Below are 12,368 nucleotides of genomic sequence, written 5' to 3' on the forward strand. Positions count from 1 at the left end.
GCGGGGCCTGCGCGACGGGCGGGGTTTGCTTAGTGGGCGTGGCCTGGGCGGTGGGCGGGGCCTGTGTTACGGACAGGCTGGGGCGGAGGCCGGGCCGGGCTCAGTGGGAGGGGCTTGCTCAGTGGGCGGTGACCGCTGGGGGGCGTGGTTTGCTCAGTGGGCGTGGTCTGGGTGGTGGGCGGTGTCAGATGATGGATGCGTTAGCTGAGTGGGCGGTGTCTGTGCTGTGGGCGGGGCTTGCTCAGTATGTGGGGTCTGTGCTGTGGGGCGGGGCTATTGTGCAGTGGGCGTGGCTTGTGCGGTGGGCGGGCGGCTCAGTGGGCGGGGTCTATGCGGTGGGCGGGGCCTGTGGGGGCTTTGCTTGCTCAGTGGGCAGGCTTTGCTCGGTGGGCGGGGCCTGCTCGGTGGGCGGGGCCTGTGCAGTGGGGGGCTTTGCTCAGTGGCTGGGCTATGCTCGGTGGGCGGGGCCTGTGCCGCGAGCGGGTCCCGCGCTGTGGGCGGGGCCTGTGGGTGGGCGGGGCCTGCGGGGCGGGCGGGGCCGGTCCCTCGGCTCCGGTGCCGGCGCCTCCTCTCGGGCTCCGCTCTCTTTGCAGCGCGGCGGTCGCAGCTCCCGGCGCCGCCCTCCCTCGCAGACGCCCGGGACACGTCTCCGCCGCCGGCCATGGGCTCCGAGCGGGACTCCGAGTCGCCGCGCTCCTCCTCCATCCCCGCGGCCGCCGCCAAGTGCCCCAAGCCCGGCCGCCGCCGCCGCCTCTCCTTCCAGAGCGTGTTCTCCGCCGCCGCCGCCCCCCGCCGCCGCGCCAAGCCCGAGCCGCCCCCCGCCGCCGCCCCGCAGCCGCCTCCCCCCCCGCCGCCGCCGCCGCCGCCGCCGCCCCCCGAGGAGCCGCCGGTGCCCGCGGAGGACGAGGAGCTCGAGTGCCCGCTGTGCCTGGTGCGGCAGCCGGCGGAGAACGCGCCGCGGCTGCTGTCGTGCCCGCACCGGTCGTGCGGGGCCTGCCTGCGGCAGTACCTGCGCATCGAGATCTGCGAGGCCCGCGTCAACATCTGCTGCCCCGAGTGCAGCGAGCGCCTGCACCCCGCAGACATCCGCCGCCTGCTCCGCGACGCCCCTGCGCTCGTCGCCAAGTACGAGGAGTTCATGCTGCGCCGCTGCCTCGCGGCGGATCCCGACTGCCGCTGGTGCCCGGCCCCCGACTGCGGGTGAGCGGGGGGGGGGAGGGGGCTGGGACCGCGGTGCCCCTCGTCCCGGGGGGATGCTGCCCCTTCCAGCCCGGGATGGGGGTCCCGGGACAGCGTGGGGAGAGGGGGGAGCCCCTGTCCCCCTAGGGTGCTGCCCCTTCCATCCTTGGAGGGGGGCCAGGGGTCCCGGTCCATCCCAGGACAGCGTGGGGAGACGGGGGACCGTGTTCCCCATGGGTGCTGCCCCTTCCATCCTGGGATGGGGCTCCCGGTGTCCCAGTCCGTCCCGGGACAGCCTGGGGAGGAGGGAGCCCCTGTCCCCATAGGATGCTGTCCCTTGCATCCCGAGACAGCCAGGGGAGGGGAGTCCCGGCATCCCAGTTCTCTGTGGGATGGGCTTAGGAGGGGGCACCCAGGACAGACTGGGTGCCCGCTATGGGGACAGGGGGCTTCTCCTTCCATTCCGGGGAGGGGGTCCCTGCATCCCAGTCCGTCCTGGGACAGCCTGAGAAGGGGATCCTGTTGTCCTGATCCATCCTGGGAGAAGCTGTGGAGTGGGGGACCCCCTGTCTCCATAGGGTGCTGCCCCTTCCACCATGGAACAACCTGGGGACGGGGTACCCGCTGTCTCTGCCTGTCCTGGGGCAGCCTGGGGAGGGGATCCTGTTGTCCCAATCCATCATGGAGAGGCTGGGGAGGGCGGGGTGTGGTGTTCCCCTCCATCCAGGGAAGACTGAGGAGGGGGGATACCTGCAGTCGCCCTCCGTCCTGGGGCAGCTTGGTGAGGGGACCCTCCCACCCTGGTGAGAGCCTTGTCCCCAGCAGTCCTGGGGTAGCTGGGGGTGGCATCCGAGCTGGGATGGTGCTGGACCCACTGTCCCAGCGGGATGCTGCTTGTCCCCAGCAGGTCCTGGGATGGCATCCCACCCACCGTCCTGCCGGGGTGCTGTCTGCCCCAGGGTGGTGTGGGGAGAGGGGGTAGCCCCAGTGGGTGCTCCTGCTGAAACACGCTCCTGGTCCTGCTGAGCCCCCCGAGGAGCCCTCGCTGCAGGTCTTTGCTTGTCAGAGGTCTCTTTGGGACAGTCACGGGCCTTGGGTACCAAGCAGCGCTCCGTCTATCCCTACTGCATCAGTAGAGCGCTAGGATTTGACCTTGGGGATGGTGGAAGCACAGACAAATTGGGTACAAGTAACAGGACTCGAAGGGGGTTTTAGCTGAGCCACCATTTCCCTAATCTAAAAGAGGTGTTTTTCTGCATAAATGGGAAACACGGAGTTTCCCGGCCGAGTGTGGGGCTGGGTCACCCGGCACCGCCCGCAGCAGGGAAGGAGGAACCGTGAACAGTCACTTTTTCCTAGTGAAGATGAGAATTCATGGCACAGAGGAATGGTGTTGAGTCATGATCCATTGCCTAACGTCTGTCTGTCTGTCCAGAAGTCGGCCCAGCCAGCCTTGATGACTTCAGAGCTATCAGACTGTTGCTTTCATTTTCTCTTCTCTTTTCCTTCCAATAAACCCCGTTAGGTTTCTATTTCAGCATAAGGCGAAGCTGCCTGGAAAAGGGCTTTGTCTGGGGAACTCGAAAGGGCTGTGAAATTCATCTGGAACTCGGCTCCAATTTGAATTCTGGGTAGCCAGGACACGAAAGGAAAGTCTGACCCAGCAGTCGTAGTGGAAAGGTGGTGGGAGGGTTGTGAAGATTTGATCAGAGTGTTGTAATAACCTTCCTTATGCAAATCGCTTCGTCTGGCTCAGGTTTCCTGTTTCTGGGCCTCTGAGCATCCCTGCAGCAGGGCTTGTTTCTGCAGGAGGTGGATAGTGACCAGCAGCTTTGCTCCTTTCTGCAGTGAAATTGAGAGCTGGATTTTCTAGCTCGGTAGCACCAGGGATGAGGTCAGGGAAGAGAGAGCAGGTTTGCTGCCCGTGGAGCTGTACTGGAGGGAATGTCCTTGCTCTTAACCAGACAGAGAAAATCCAGTTCCTGCTGACCAAATCTCAGCTTTTTGGCTGCTGCAGTCGTTATCTGTGCTCAGGATAAGGTGTAAATACTGCGTGTGCCACCCAGGCTGCTTGGTGGGAAGGAGCCAGGCTCAGCACAGCCCGAAGGTGCCGCTGCTTTGACAGTAACTCATCCTGAGCCCGGTCTGGGCTTTGCTCTGGGGGCTCGGGCAGTCACACACAGCTCTTTGTGTGAGCAAAGGCCCCCACCCCAGGTAGTCTCTTAGCCAGAGAGCCAGGCGGCCCACAGCGGCATCTCCTCGCAGTGCCCAACAGAAGCAAAAAGCCGCCCTGGGGCTGGTGGACACCAGGCAGCTCTCGAGGACCAGTGCCGCGCTCCCACAGAGCCTGCTGGGATCAGCCCTCCGGCAGGGAGAAGAATTAATCGCTCGATTCATCCTTCCCAGCAAGCTGCTGTCGCTGCGCTGGTGTAAAGTCAGGGTATGAATTATTTACATCGGGCTTTCCCTCCGTAGTGGTGCCGGCGTGCGGAGCGGGAGCGTGGGGCTGGGGTCACGGCGATGCCCGGTGACGGCAGCGGGCACGACCCCGGGCGTGTGGCACACAGCATCCTACCCTGCCACGCGTACCGCAGTCTTTCGTAAATGAACGATCCTGCTGTGCTGCCGGAGGAGGAGGAGGAGGACCAACACCGCACCGGCGCGTGTTGCCATGGAAACCCCGGTCAATTGATGCGCCAGCAATCGCAATACGAATCATTTTCTATGTTTGCAGCTTTTTTTTATTCCCTTGCTACAATCGGGTGGCATCGCTGTCTAGTGTTTGTCACACTCCATCCCTCTGAGAAGCTTGGGAGAATAACAGAACCTTTAAAGAAACAGAGCTGCGTGGGCAGAGCTCTGTGAATGAGGCTGGAGGACACCGGAGAGGCTCTGCCGCCTGCGGAGCCGCAGGAGGAGGGACGGAGGCAGCTCACCGAGTCCCTGGACCAGGCTGGGGAATGAGCTGTACAGTTCCTGGGGTCTCAGGAAGACACTTGCTGTTGTTGCTGCGTAGGGAGAAGTCCGAGTTTCCCTTTTCCTCTCTGCTGGGGTTAGTTCTTCCCCTACAGAGAGCCCTGCAGTTTGTTCCCCACAGCCGTGGGCTCCTCCACGACATTTGTCGTTGCAGCTCTAGGGACAGAAGATCATAGAATCATTGAGATTGGAAAAGACCTCCAGGATCATCCAGTCCAAGCAATTATAGGATTAACTGGAGTGTTCAGGGAACACCTACATTTTGGGTGAGGGGTTCAGTTGGAGCCTGGGGTTGCTTAATATGTTCCCCTGTGCTTTCCTGGCCCGCGGTTCGGTTCGAAGCAGCGGTGTCACAGCGCAGCCGGCCAGGGGAAGCGTTTCTTGGCCAGGGGTGGGTCCTTGGCTGCAGCGTGGTGACAGGGTGAGGATGCTGAGCGCGATGGTCCCTAGACAAGGTGCGCAGGAGTCTGTGCCGGTCGAGTTTGTCCCTCCCAGCCCCCCAGGTTTTACGTATTCCACCCCTCCTCAGATATTTGCTTCACGTGCCGATGTGCGCAGATGCTGATGCAGGCGGGGACCCTGCAGTCGTGCGTCCCGGCCCCGCGCTCGGCGCAGAGATGTTGTTTCTTTGGCGATTGTGTCGTACCCTGGCAGGATGAAGTTGCTCGAACTCCCACGGGATATGAATCACTGTGGCGTGACACATTCAGTGGTTCTCACGCTGCTGCCTCTGAGAGGAGGCCATACAACTGGAGCTACACGAGCCCTAAATATAAAGCCTCAAAGAGCAGTTCTGCTTCTCTGACCACTAACAAAAATACTGAGGATGAGCCACAAAAATACCCTTTGCCATCCTGGTGTCCCAGAACGGGAAGGCGCTTCTGGAATTGCTCAGCTTGGCCCCTGCCAGTGGAAACAGCCTCAGCCCGGGTGGCTGTAAGTCAGCTTGCAGTGCTGCTTCGAGCTCTGTGTCCCCGGCACGTTTCCTTCTGGAAGTGTCACGGTGCTGTCAGGAGAAGCGAGCTGGTCAGACCTGGCCTCCCTCTCTCGCTCGTTCGGTTGGGTTTGCTCCAGTTTTGGCTCGCTCCGGAAATGGAGCATTGTTCTTCACTGCTCTTTAGAAAAGGAAATTCCATTGAGATCCACAAGGTCCTGATCCCCACGTGCTCTCTTGCGACAGCTGCACGTGGAAGCCCCTGTTGTCCACTTCTGTAGAATCTTTCTGTGAGAGCTGGTGGTGAGAACTACCAGCAGTTGCTGAGGAGAGAGTTCGGAGCCATGAGCTGTGTAAAAGCGTCTGCCCCAATTAGCGCTGATGATCTCAGGGCCTGCAGTTCCAGCTGCAGGACTGGAGAGCAGGAATTCCTGGCCGCTGTGCGGACACTGACCGGGAACGGGACATGAGAGGGGTGGGCTGAGCTGCCTCGCAGGACGCTGCTGCTGCAAGTGCCAGGGGTAACACACGCGTCGCTCGGTGCAGCCTGCGAGCTGCTGCAGCGGGTTTTCAGCCAGGGGCTCCGAACGGAGCGGCTGGGGCAGCAGCAGCCCCTGCACCACCCCGGGCAGGCTGGGTTCAAAGCATCGCCGGGCTGGTGCTCGGTGGCAGTGTCTCTAACTAACTGAGCCGGTGTCTTCCCTCCGCAGGTACGCAGTGATCGCCTACGGCTGCGCCAGCTGCCCCAAGCTGACCTGCGAGAGGGACGGCTGCCAGACCGAGTTCTGCTACCACTGCAAGCAGATATGGCACCCGAACCAGACCTGCGACATGGCCCGCCAGCAACGGGCGCAGACGCTCCGCGTGCGGACCAAGCACACCTCGGGCCTCAGCTACGGACAGGAGCCGGGGCCGGGTATGGATTCACCTCTTTTGGGTTACTCGGTGCTGCTTTTCTGCCTGTGAAGCTGGGAAAGAGCCGCCCGTGTGCAGAGCCCCGTGGGGACTGCGGCTGCCTGGCACAGCCGAGGGGCTCTGGCAGCCACGGTGGTGAAACTCGGAGTCATTTCCCCCTCTTGTGCCCATTAGAACAAATCCAGTGGCCTCCTCCGAGGACTCAAAACAGGTCAGGAGGTGACAATTCACTCTGGGTCCTTCCGCGTCACGGCGGCTCCCCTCATCCGCCTCAGCTAGTCTTGTGGCTCTTTTGATCTTGGATGTTCTCGCTTCTTGTTGATCTAAACCTGCACAAAGAGGTACTTTTTGCCCTCGCGGCTTCGAATTTGCCTGCTGTAGCAGTCAGGAGTAGTTTCCCTGCCTAGCTGAGCGTGGGGAGCCTCGCTCTGTGCCCCGTGAGGTGTCAGCAATGTCAGGTACAGACGAAACGCCAGCCCACAGACTCCTACGCTGCCCGGCAGAGGCTGCTGTGTCTGAGCTCGTGTTCGTTAAAAATAACAGTGTTGACTCTGGAAGTGGGCAGTGAGGCCGTCTCGTAAAGTCCCGCCCCACTGCCAAACAAACGCCCTGCGTTTCCTTCTGTGTCAGGAGTTTAAATGCTAAAGCTCTGGCTGAGAGTGGGGCTGTGGTGGGTGGCTTGGAGGTGGCTTAGTGGTGGCCGAGCTTCAGTGTTGCCCCAGTTCAAGGGCCCTGCTAATGGGCAGCGTAGGTTCTGCCACAGCCCGTGGTACAAACCAGTGAGCAGAAAATAGTTCCTGAGTTATTTTTCCTCTTTTCAGAGGAGTTCCCTGCCAGGAAGAGCTTAGCCCTCAGCTACCGAAAGGGAGGTGCTTCTGACAGTGGTTTTTCCCCACCCTGTTCTTGCTGCTTTCAATATAGTGATTAATAAGGTGCGAGCTGGTCCCAGCAGCTGGATTTCATATTGTGGAGCGTGCAGAGGCTGCCAGCAATGCCCTGAACAGCGCAGCCGTTGCATAACTGCGATCAGACAGCATTTGAATTAAAGGAGAGATGAGGGACCCTCATCCTGCTCTGCCAGCAGCAAACTGGGGACCTCACAGCCTCTGCACCAGCTCCCGGGTGCGGCTGCAGACCCAGATCCCCTTTTGGCTGCTTTTGGAGGCCAGGTTCGCAGTTTTTCCGATGCCGCCTTCTCCTGGTTGTTCTGTTGTTGTTCTTGGCCCGTGAGTCACCTTAGTGGAGCAATTCGGTAATGGTTTGTCCTCACGCTGTTGCCTTGGCTCTCACAGGGCAGGTAGGACTTGTTCCCAGCCTTGAAGCGTGTGCTGGAACACATCGTGTTTGAGGCTAGGACAGGCTTTTACAGTGCCTGTTGTGCTCAGCCCCCGCTGTCCAGGGAAACGGCGCTGGTGGGGTCTGTTCCATCAGTATTATCTTCTTGCCCTGAAGATAAACCAAAGACGCAGCATCCTGCTCGGTCTGTGATCAGCGGAGGTGTTCTGCCTGCACAGAGAATGGGGGTTTCAGTCCGTTACAAGACCCCCTCGTTGATTCTTCGTTGAGTCCAACTCAATCCACGCTTCCTCCCCGCAGCCGATGACATCAAGCCGTGCCCGCGCTGCAGCGCCTACATCATCAAGATGAACGACGGGAGCTGTAACCACATGACGTGTGCGGTGTGTGGCTGCGAGTTCTGCTGGCTCTGCATGAAGGAGATCTCGGATCTGCATTACCTCAGGTGAGGAGGCAGCCTGCGCTCCTCAGAGGCTGCTTGGGGGGGGTCGCTTTGCGTGTTGGCCTCTCAGCCTCCTGCCTCTCCCACCAGTTAGCAACACTTCCTTCTTTCTGCCCCACAAAGATGAACTCCCCACTTCACGTTGTGAGGGTGCTCTCCCACACCCAGAAAAGCTGGGTATTAAACAGCCCCGATAGCGTGATAATCACTTTGAGGAGCAAATTAATCGTGATGGGGCAGAATGAGGGAAACCTTTCTTGTGTTGCCTGCCTGCTTCCTAAGTTTTGGGGTTTGTTCATGTAGAAGGTGAACTTGGGGCTCTCTGGAACACTTAGGAATTGCTGTGGTGCTAATATTGTGTCTTTTCTTTCCACAAAGCCCCTCTGGCTGTACATTCTGGGGCAAAAAGCCATGGAGTCGTAAAAAGAAGATTCTGTGGCAGCTGGGCACGTTGATCGGCGCTCCTGTAGGCATTTCCCTCATCGCCGGCATTGCCATTCCTGCCATGGTCATCGGCATCCCGGTGTACGTCGGGAGGAAGGTGAGTGTGGAGAGCAGGAGGCTGGAGGGTGTGGGCATTCTCTGTACTCGAGACGCCTCAACCAGAAATTCAGTGCTGATACAAAGGGTGGGTCTTGTCATAGGACCAACATTCAGTTGTCTCTCCTAAGCCTTGTCTTATCTTTGGGCTTTGTACGTGGAGAGGGAAGGTGGTGGCTGATAGCCCTTCAGGCTGAGGTCCTCTCACATACATTTTGTGTTGCTCCTGTGTCTCTGCTTGAACCAGGAGCACCTGAGGAGAAACCTCGTCCCTGTGGTGCTGGGCTCTGTGGGGCAGTGTCTGGGCCCCGAGCATCACACTTCACCTTGCACAAATCATGTTTTGATGCTGACCTGCTGCCCCAAACTGTGCGATGCTGTTGTCTGTCTGTGCTGATAAAGGGCTGTCGAGAAGGAAGGGCATGGCAGCGCTGTGTTTGTAGCTGCTGCTTTTTCTTAAACGCAGACTCGCCTGCTAGATCTGGTCTGTGAGTCAAGCTGAGGTTCCTTAAGGGCCGGCTGATGGGGCTGTAAAATCACAAGCTCGTTAGTGCCTTCTGCTTGGCTCCTGGCCAGGCTCTGTTCTCACCTGGTGCTTTTCCTTCTGTCAGATCCACAGCAGGTACGAGGGAAAGAAAACCTCTAAGCACAAGAGGAACTTGGCCATTACTGGCGGGGTCACCCTGTCTGTCATTGCCTCTCCAGTCATCGCGGCTGTCAGCGTTGGTGAGTGGGCGCAGCCTTTTCCCTTCTGGGGGGCCAGTGATCACCAGGACAGAGAGGGGTTGCCCAGCCCTTTTTGGAGGGGGTGGTGGTGGCCAAAAGGCACTTTGCAGACCATTACCAGGTGCTCTTCTGGGCTCATCGTTCTGTTCCTCACATGCTTGAGTTGGCCTGGAGCAGCCCAGGGCTCACCTTGAGCACCAGGTGCCCACAGTGGCGTCACTTGGCACGTGGAGCTGTCTCTCACTCATGGACTGGTTTGGTGGCCGATGTCCTGGGAGTTCAGCTGGAGCTGCTGTGCTCTTGGGGCTCCCTCGTTCTTTCTGCCTGCCCAGCACAGCTCAGCCTTAATCTCCTCCTAACCTGGCGCCTTCTGCTCTCCAGGTATCGGAGTCCCCATCATGCTGGCTTACGTCTACGGCGTCGTGCCCATCTCGCTGTGCCGAGGCGGTGGCTGCGGCGTCAGCACCGCCAATGGAAAGGGGGTGAAAATTGAGTTTGATGAAGATGACGGGCCCATCACAGGTAATGTGGTAACTGGTGATGGGAGGGTGGAGCAAGATCCTGTCATTGCCTGTTGGAATGAAATGGCAGAGCCTTAACATTTCCCACTTCTGAACATCTCTCTGCCTGGGTTTGACTGGAAGTGCTTGTTTGCTGTCTGGTGAGCAGCTGTGCTGCTCCCGAAGCAAAATCTTGGCTCTTCCTTGCCCTGGACGAGGCAGGGAGGCAGCTGGAGACGGGATACGTGCTGCATGCTGCCTGCCCCCCAGCTCTGCCAGCGCAGCCACACGGTTCCCTTGCCGATTCCGGGTCCTGTGCTGTTCTTCCCACAGTGGCCGATGCCTGGCGAGCCCTGAAGAACCCCAGCATTGGCGAGAGCAGCATTGAGGGGCTGACCAGCGTGCTGAGCACCAGCGGCAGCCCCACCGACGGGCTCAGCGTCATGCAGGGCAACTACAGCGAGACGGCCAGCTTCGCTGCGCTCTCGGGCGGGACCCTGAGCGGCGGCGTCCTCCTGGGGGGCAAGGGGAAGTACAGCAGGTAACCCAGCTGGTGGGCACGGCCAGCACGGGGGGCTGCGCTAGGTGGGCTGGGTTCTTTGGGACTGTGAGCAGCCCTTCCTTGACCTGGGAGTTGTGCTAGTGGTTTTACCTCCTGGTTTGTTGTACAACAACCAGTCCAAGCAGAGGAGGCCACTTCTGCAGTTGGTGCTAGGCTGGTTCTTGCGAGGAGGGGAAAGAGATCAATAGGTTTCTGTCCCTGCTGAGCTCCTTGAAACTGCAGAGCTGATGCTTCAGGTTAATTGGAAACCACACAGAGACGCAGAGATGCCTGCATGGCCTGCTTAAAGCTCTCGCAGTCCTCTTATCCCAGCCTACGGGTTTTGATGTTTTCCATTCTCTGGTGGCCTCTAGCCAGCGGGGTCACTGCTTTCCAAGTCAGGAGGCTACACCACAGTTTTCCCCTCAGCTTGCCTGTGAGTCGTTTTGCCGTGTAATTAAACACGTGTGATATGGCAGCTGGGATGTGTAATTGTGGCTGAGCGCTGGATGTGTGGGAATCTGTTCTTCACAGGAATTGAGTCATAGATACAAACACAACTTTAACTTCATCATGAAAAACAGAATGGGGTTGCATAAGTGGAGCCAAAAGTGAGACTAAATGAGAGGAGGCTTTGCCAGCTCGGCCAGCACAGCGGGGCCCTCGCTTTCCAGTGACAAACAGTGACCGGTCAGTGCCCTTGGTGACCATCCGGGGCGTTTCTGAGGAACCTTCCTCTTTTCTGCAGGCTGGAAGTTCAGGCAGATGTCCAGAAGGAGATTTTCCCCAAGGACTCGGTCAGCCTGGGGGCTATAAGCGACAACGCCAGCACCCGAGCCATGGCTGGCTCCATCATCAGCTCCTACAACCCCCAGGACAGGTAGGAGGACACGGGGCGGTGGGAGCAGAGTGTCGGTAGCAGGTGTCCTGGGAAGGTCTCTGCTCCGCGAGGGGCTGCTGGGATGTGGCTGTAGCGACCAGTGCTGCTCCTCTGCAGCCGGGCAGCGGATCGATCCTCGTACTGGCACGGGAGGACTGGGGACAATTTGGGAGCCGTCTCCGTGGGTGGAGGCTGAGGAGGGGAATCTGCAGCCCAGGACCCTCGGGGTCTGTTCCTGGCTGCTCGTGGGGACTCTGGTGCATTCCCAGTTCAGTTCCTGATCTTCCTAGTGCATCACACAGTTCCCAGTGGTGAGCCAGTCAAACCCAGTACCCACACCCAGTAACGCAGGGGTGCTTGTGTCTGCAGGGAGTGCAATAACATGGAGATCCAGGTGGACATCGAAGCCAAACCGAGTCACTACCAGCTGGCCAGCAGCAGCAGTACTGAGGACTCCCTGCACGTCCACACCCAGATGGCAGAGAACGAGGAGGAGGAGGAGGAGGAGGAGGAGGAGGATGAGGATGAGGAGGAAGAGGACAATGAGCAGGAGGAGACATGCAAACACCAAAGCTGTGAGCAAAAGGACTGCATTGACAGCAAAACCTGGGATATCACCCTGGCCCAGCCTGAGAGCATACGGAGCGACCTGGAGAGCTCCGACAGTCAGTCGGACGACGTGCCAGACATTACCTCAGACGAGTGCGAGTCCCCCCACTCTCAGACTGCAGCAGCCTGCCCGCAGACCCCCAGAGCGAGAGGTGCCGAGAGCCCAAGTGCCCCCCTGAGCCACTGTGCCCAAGCCGAGGGCTGCAGGCTGGATGAGATGGTCCAGCTGGAGTGCATCGAAGCCAGAGTATGAAAGGGCCTCCTGCCGAGGAGCACACACGCTGGCATTGCAGCCTCCGGGGCAGCGTTGTGTCCGTGTTGGCGTCTGTCTGCGGTTCTCCAGCCGGCTCCCCCCCTCGCCTCGGGGAGCGGCTCTTTCTTACATAACAAAAAAGGAAAAGGACAAAAAAAAATTAATCCCCCACCCTCTTTTTGTTTTAATTTATTGGTTCAAGCTCTGTGAGGTGTGTAAGAGTGTAAATATGTACGTGTGTCTGTACGTCTGCAAGCATCCTAAGGGACTCTTTGAATAAAGACTCTGGTTGTCATTCACCTCGCATCCAGCTCGTCCTTTCCAGAGATGAACGATGAAATCTTCCGGCTGCCTTTGCCCTTTGTGCAAGCGTGGTTGATCGCTGCCCTAGCGCAAGGCAGGGGGAAGGGGGGCACCTCATCTTCCCTGTCTGGAAGGTGGGTGTGAGCCTTGTTCTGCAGCAGCGAGGGACTGGCTCTCCTCTCCCCATTCCCTGTGCGGCGAGGGCCGTGGGGGGTTAAAAAGGGGGAAGGAAGGATGGGGACCAACGCTGAGCTGAGCCGCATTCCCAGCACTG

At 59.4% G+C, this 12,368-nt stretch overlaps 1 protein-coding gene across 1 annotated transcript; it reads left to right on the forward strand.

Moving 5' to 3' along the window:
• Positions 1-593: 593 nt before the first annotated feature.
• On the forward strand, positions 594-12,090 carry RNF19B (ring finger protein 19B). The gene is made up of 9 exons (XM_069875082.1): positions 594-1,200; positions 5,800-6,005; positions 7,601-7,745; positions 8,121-8,283; positions 8,894-9,008; positions 9,390-9,530; positions 9,842-10,049; positions 10,798-10,929; positions 11,299-12,090. Exons 1-9 carry the CDS (start codon positions 662-664, stop codon positions 11,789-11,791), a joined length of 2,142 nt encoding a protein of 713 aa, XP_069731183.1. The 5' UTR covers positions 594-661; the 3' UTR covers positions 11,792-12,090.
• The last annotated feature ends 278 nt before the right edge of the window (positions 12,091-12,368 follow it).

This window comes from Phaenicophaeus curvirostris, chromosome 23 (genome assembly GCF_032191515.1).
Source record: "Phaenicophaeus curvirostris isolate KB17595 chromosome 23, BPBGC_Pcur_1.0, whole genome shotgun sequence".
Lineage (NCBI taxonomy): Eukaryota > Metazoa > Chordata > Aves > Cuculiformes > Cuculidae > Phaenicophaeus > Phaenicophaeus curvirostris.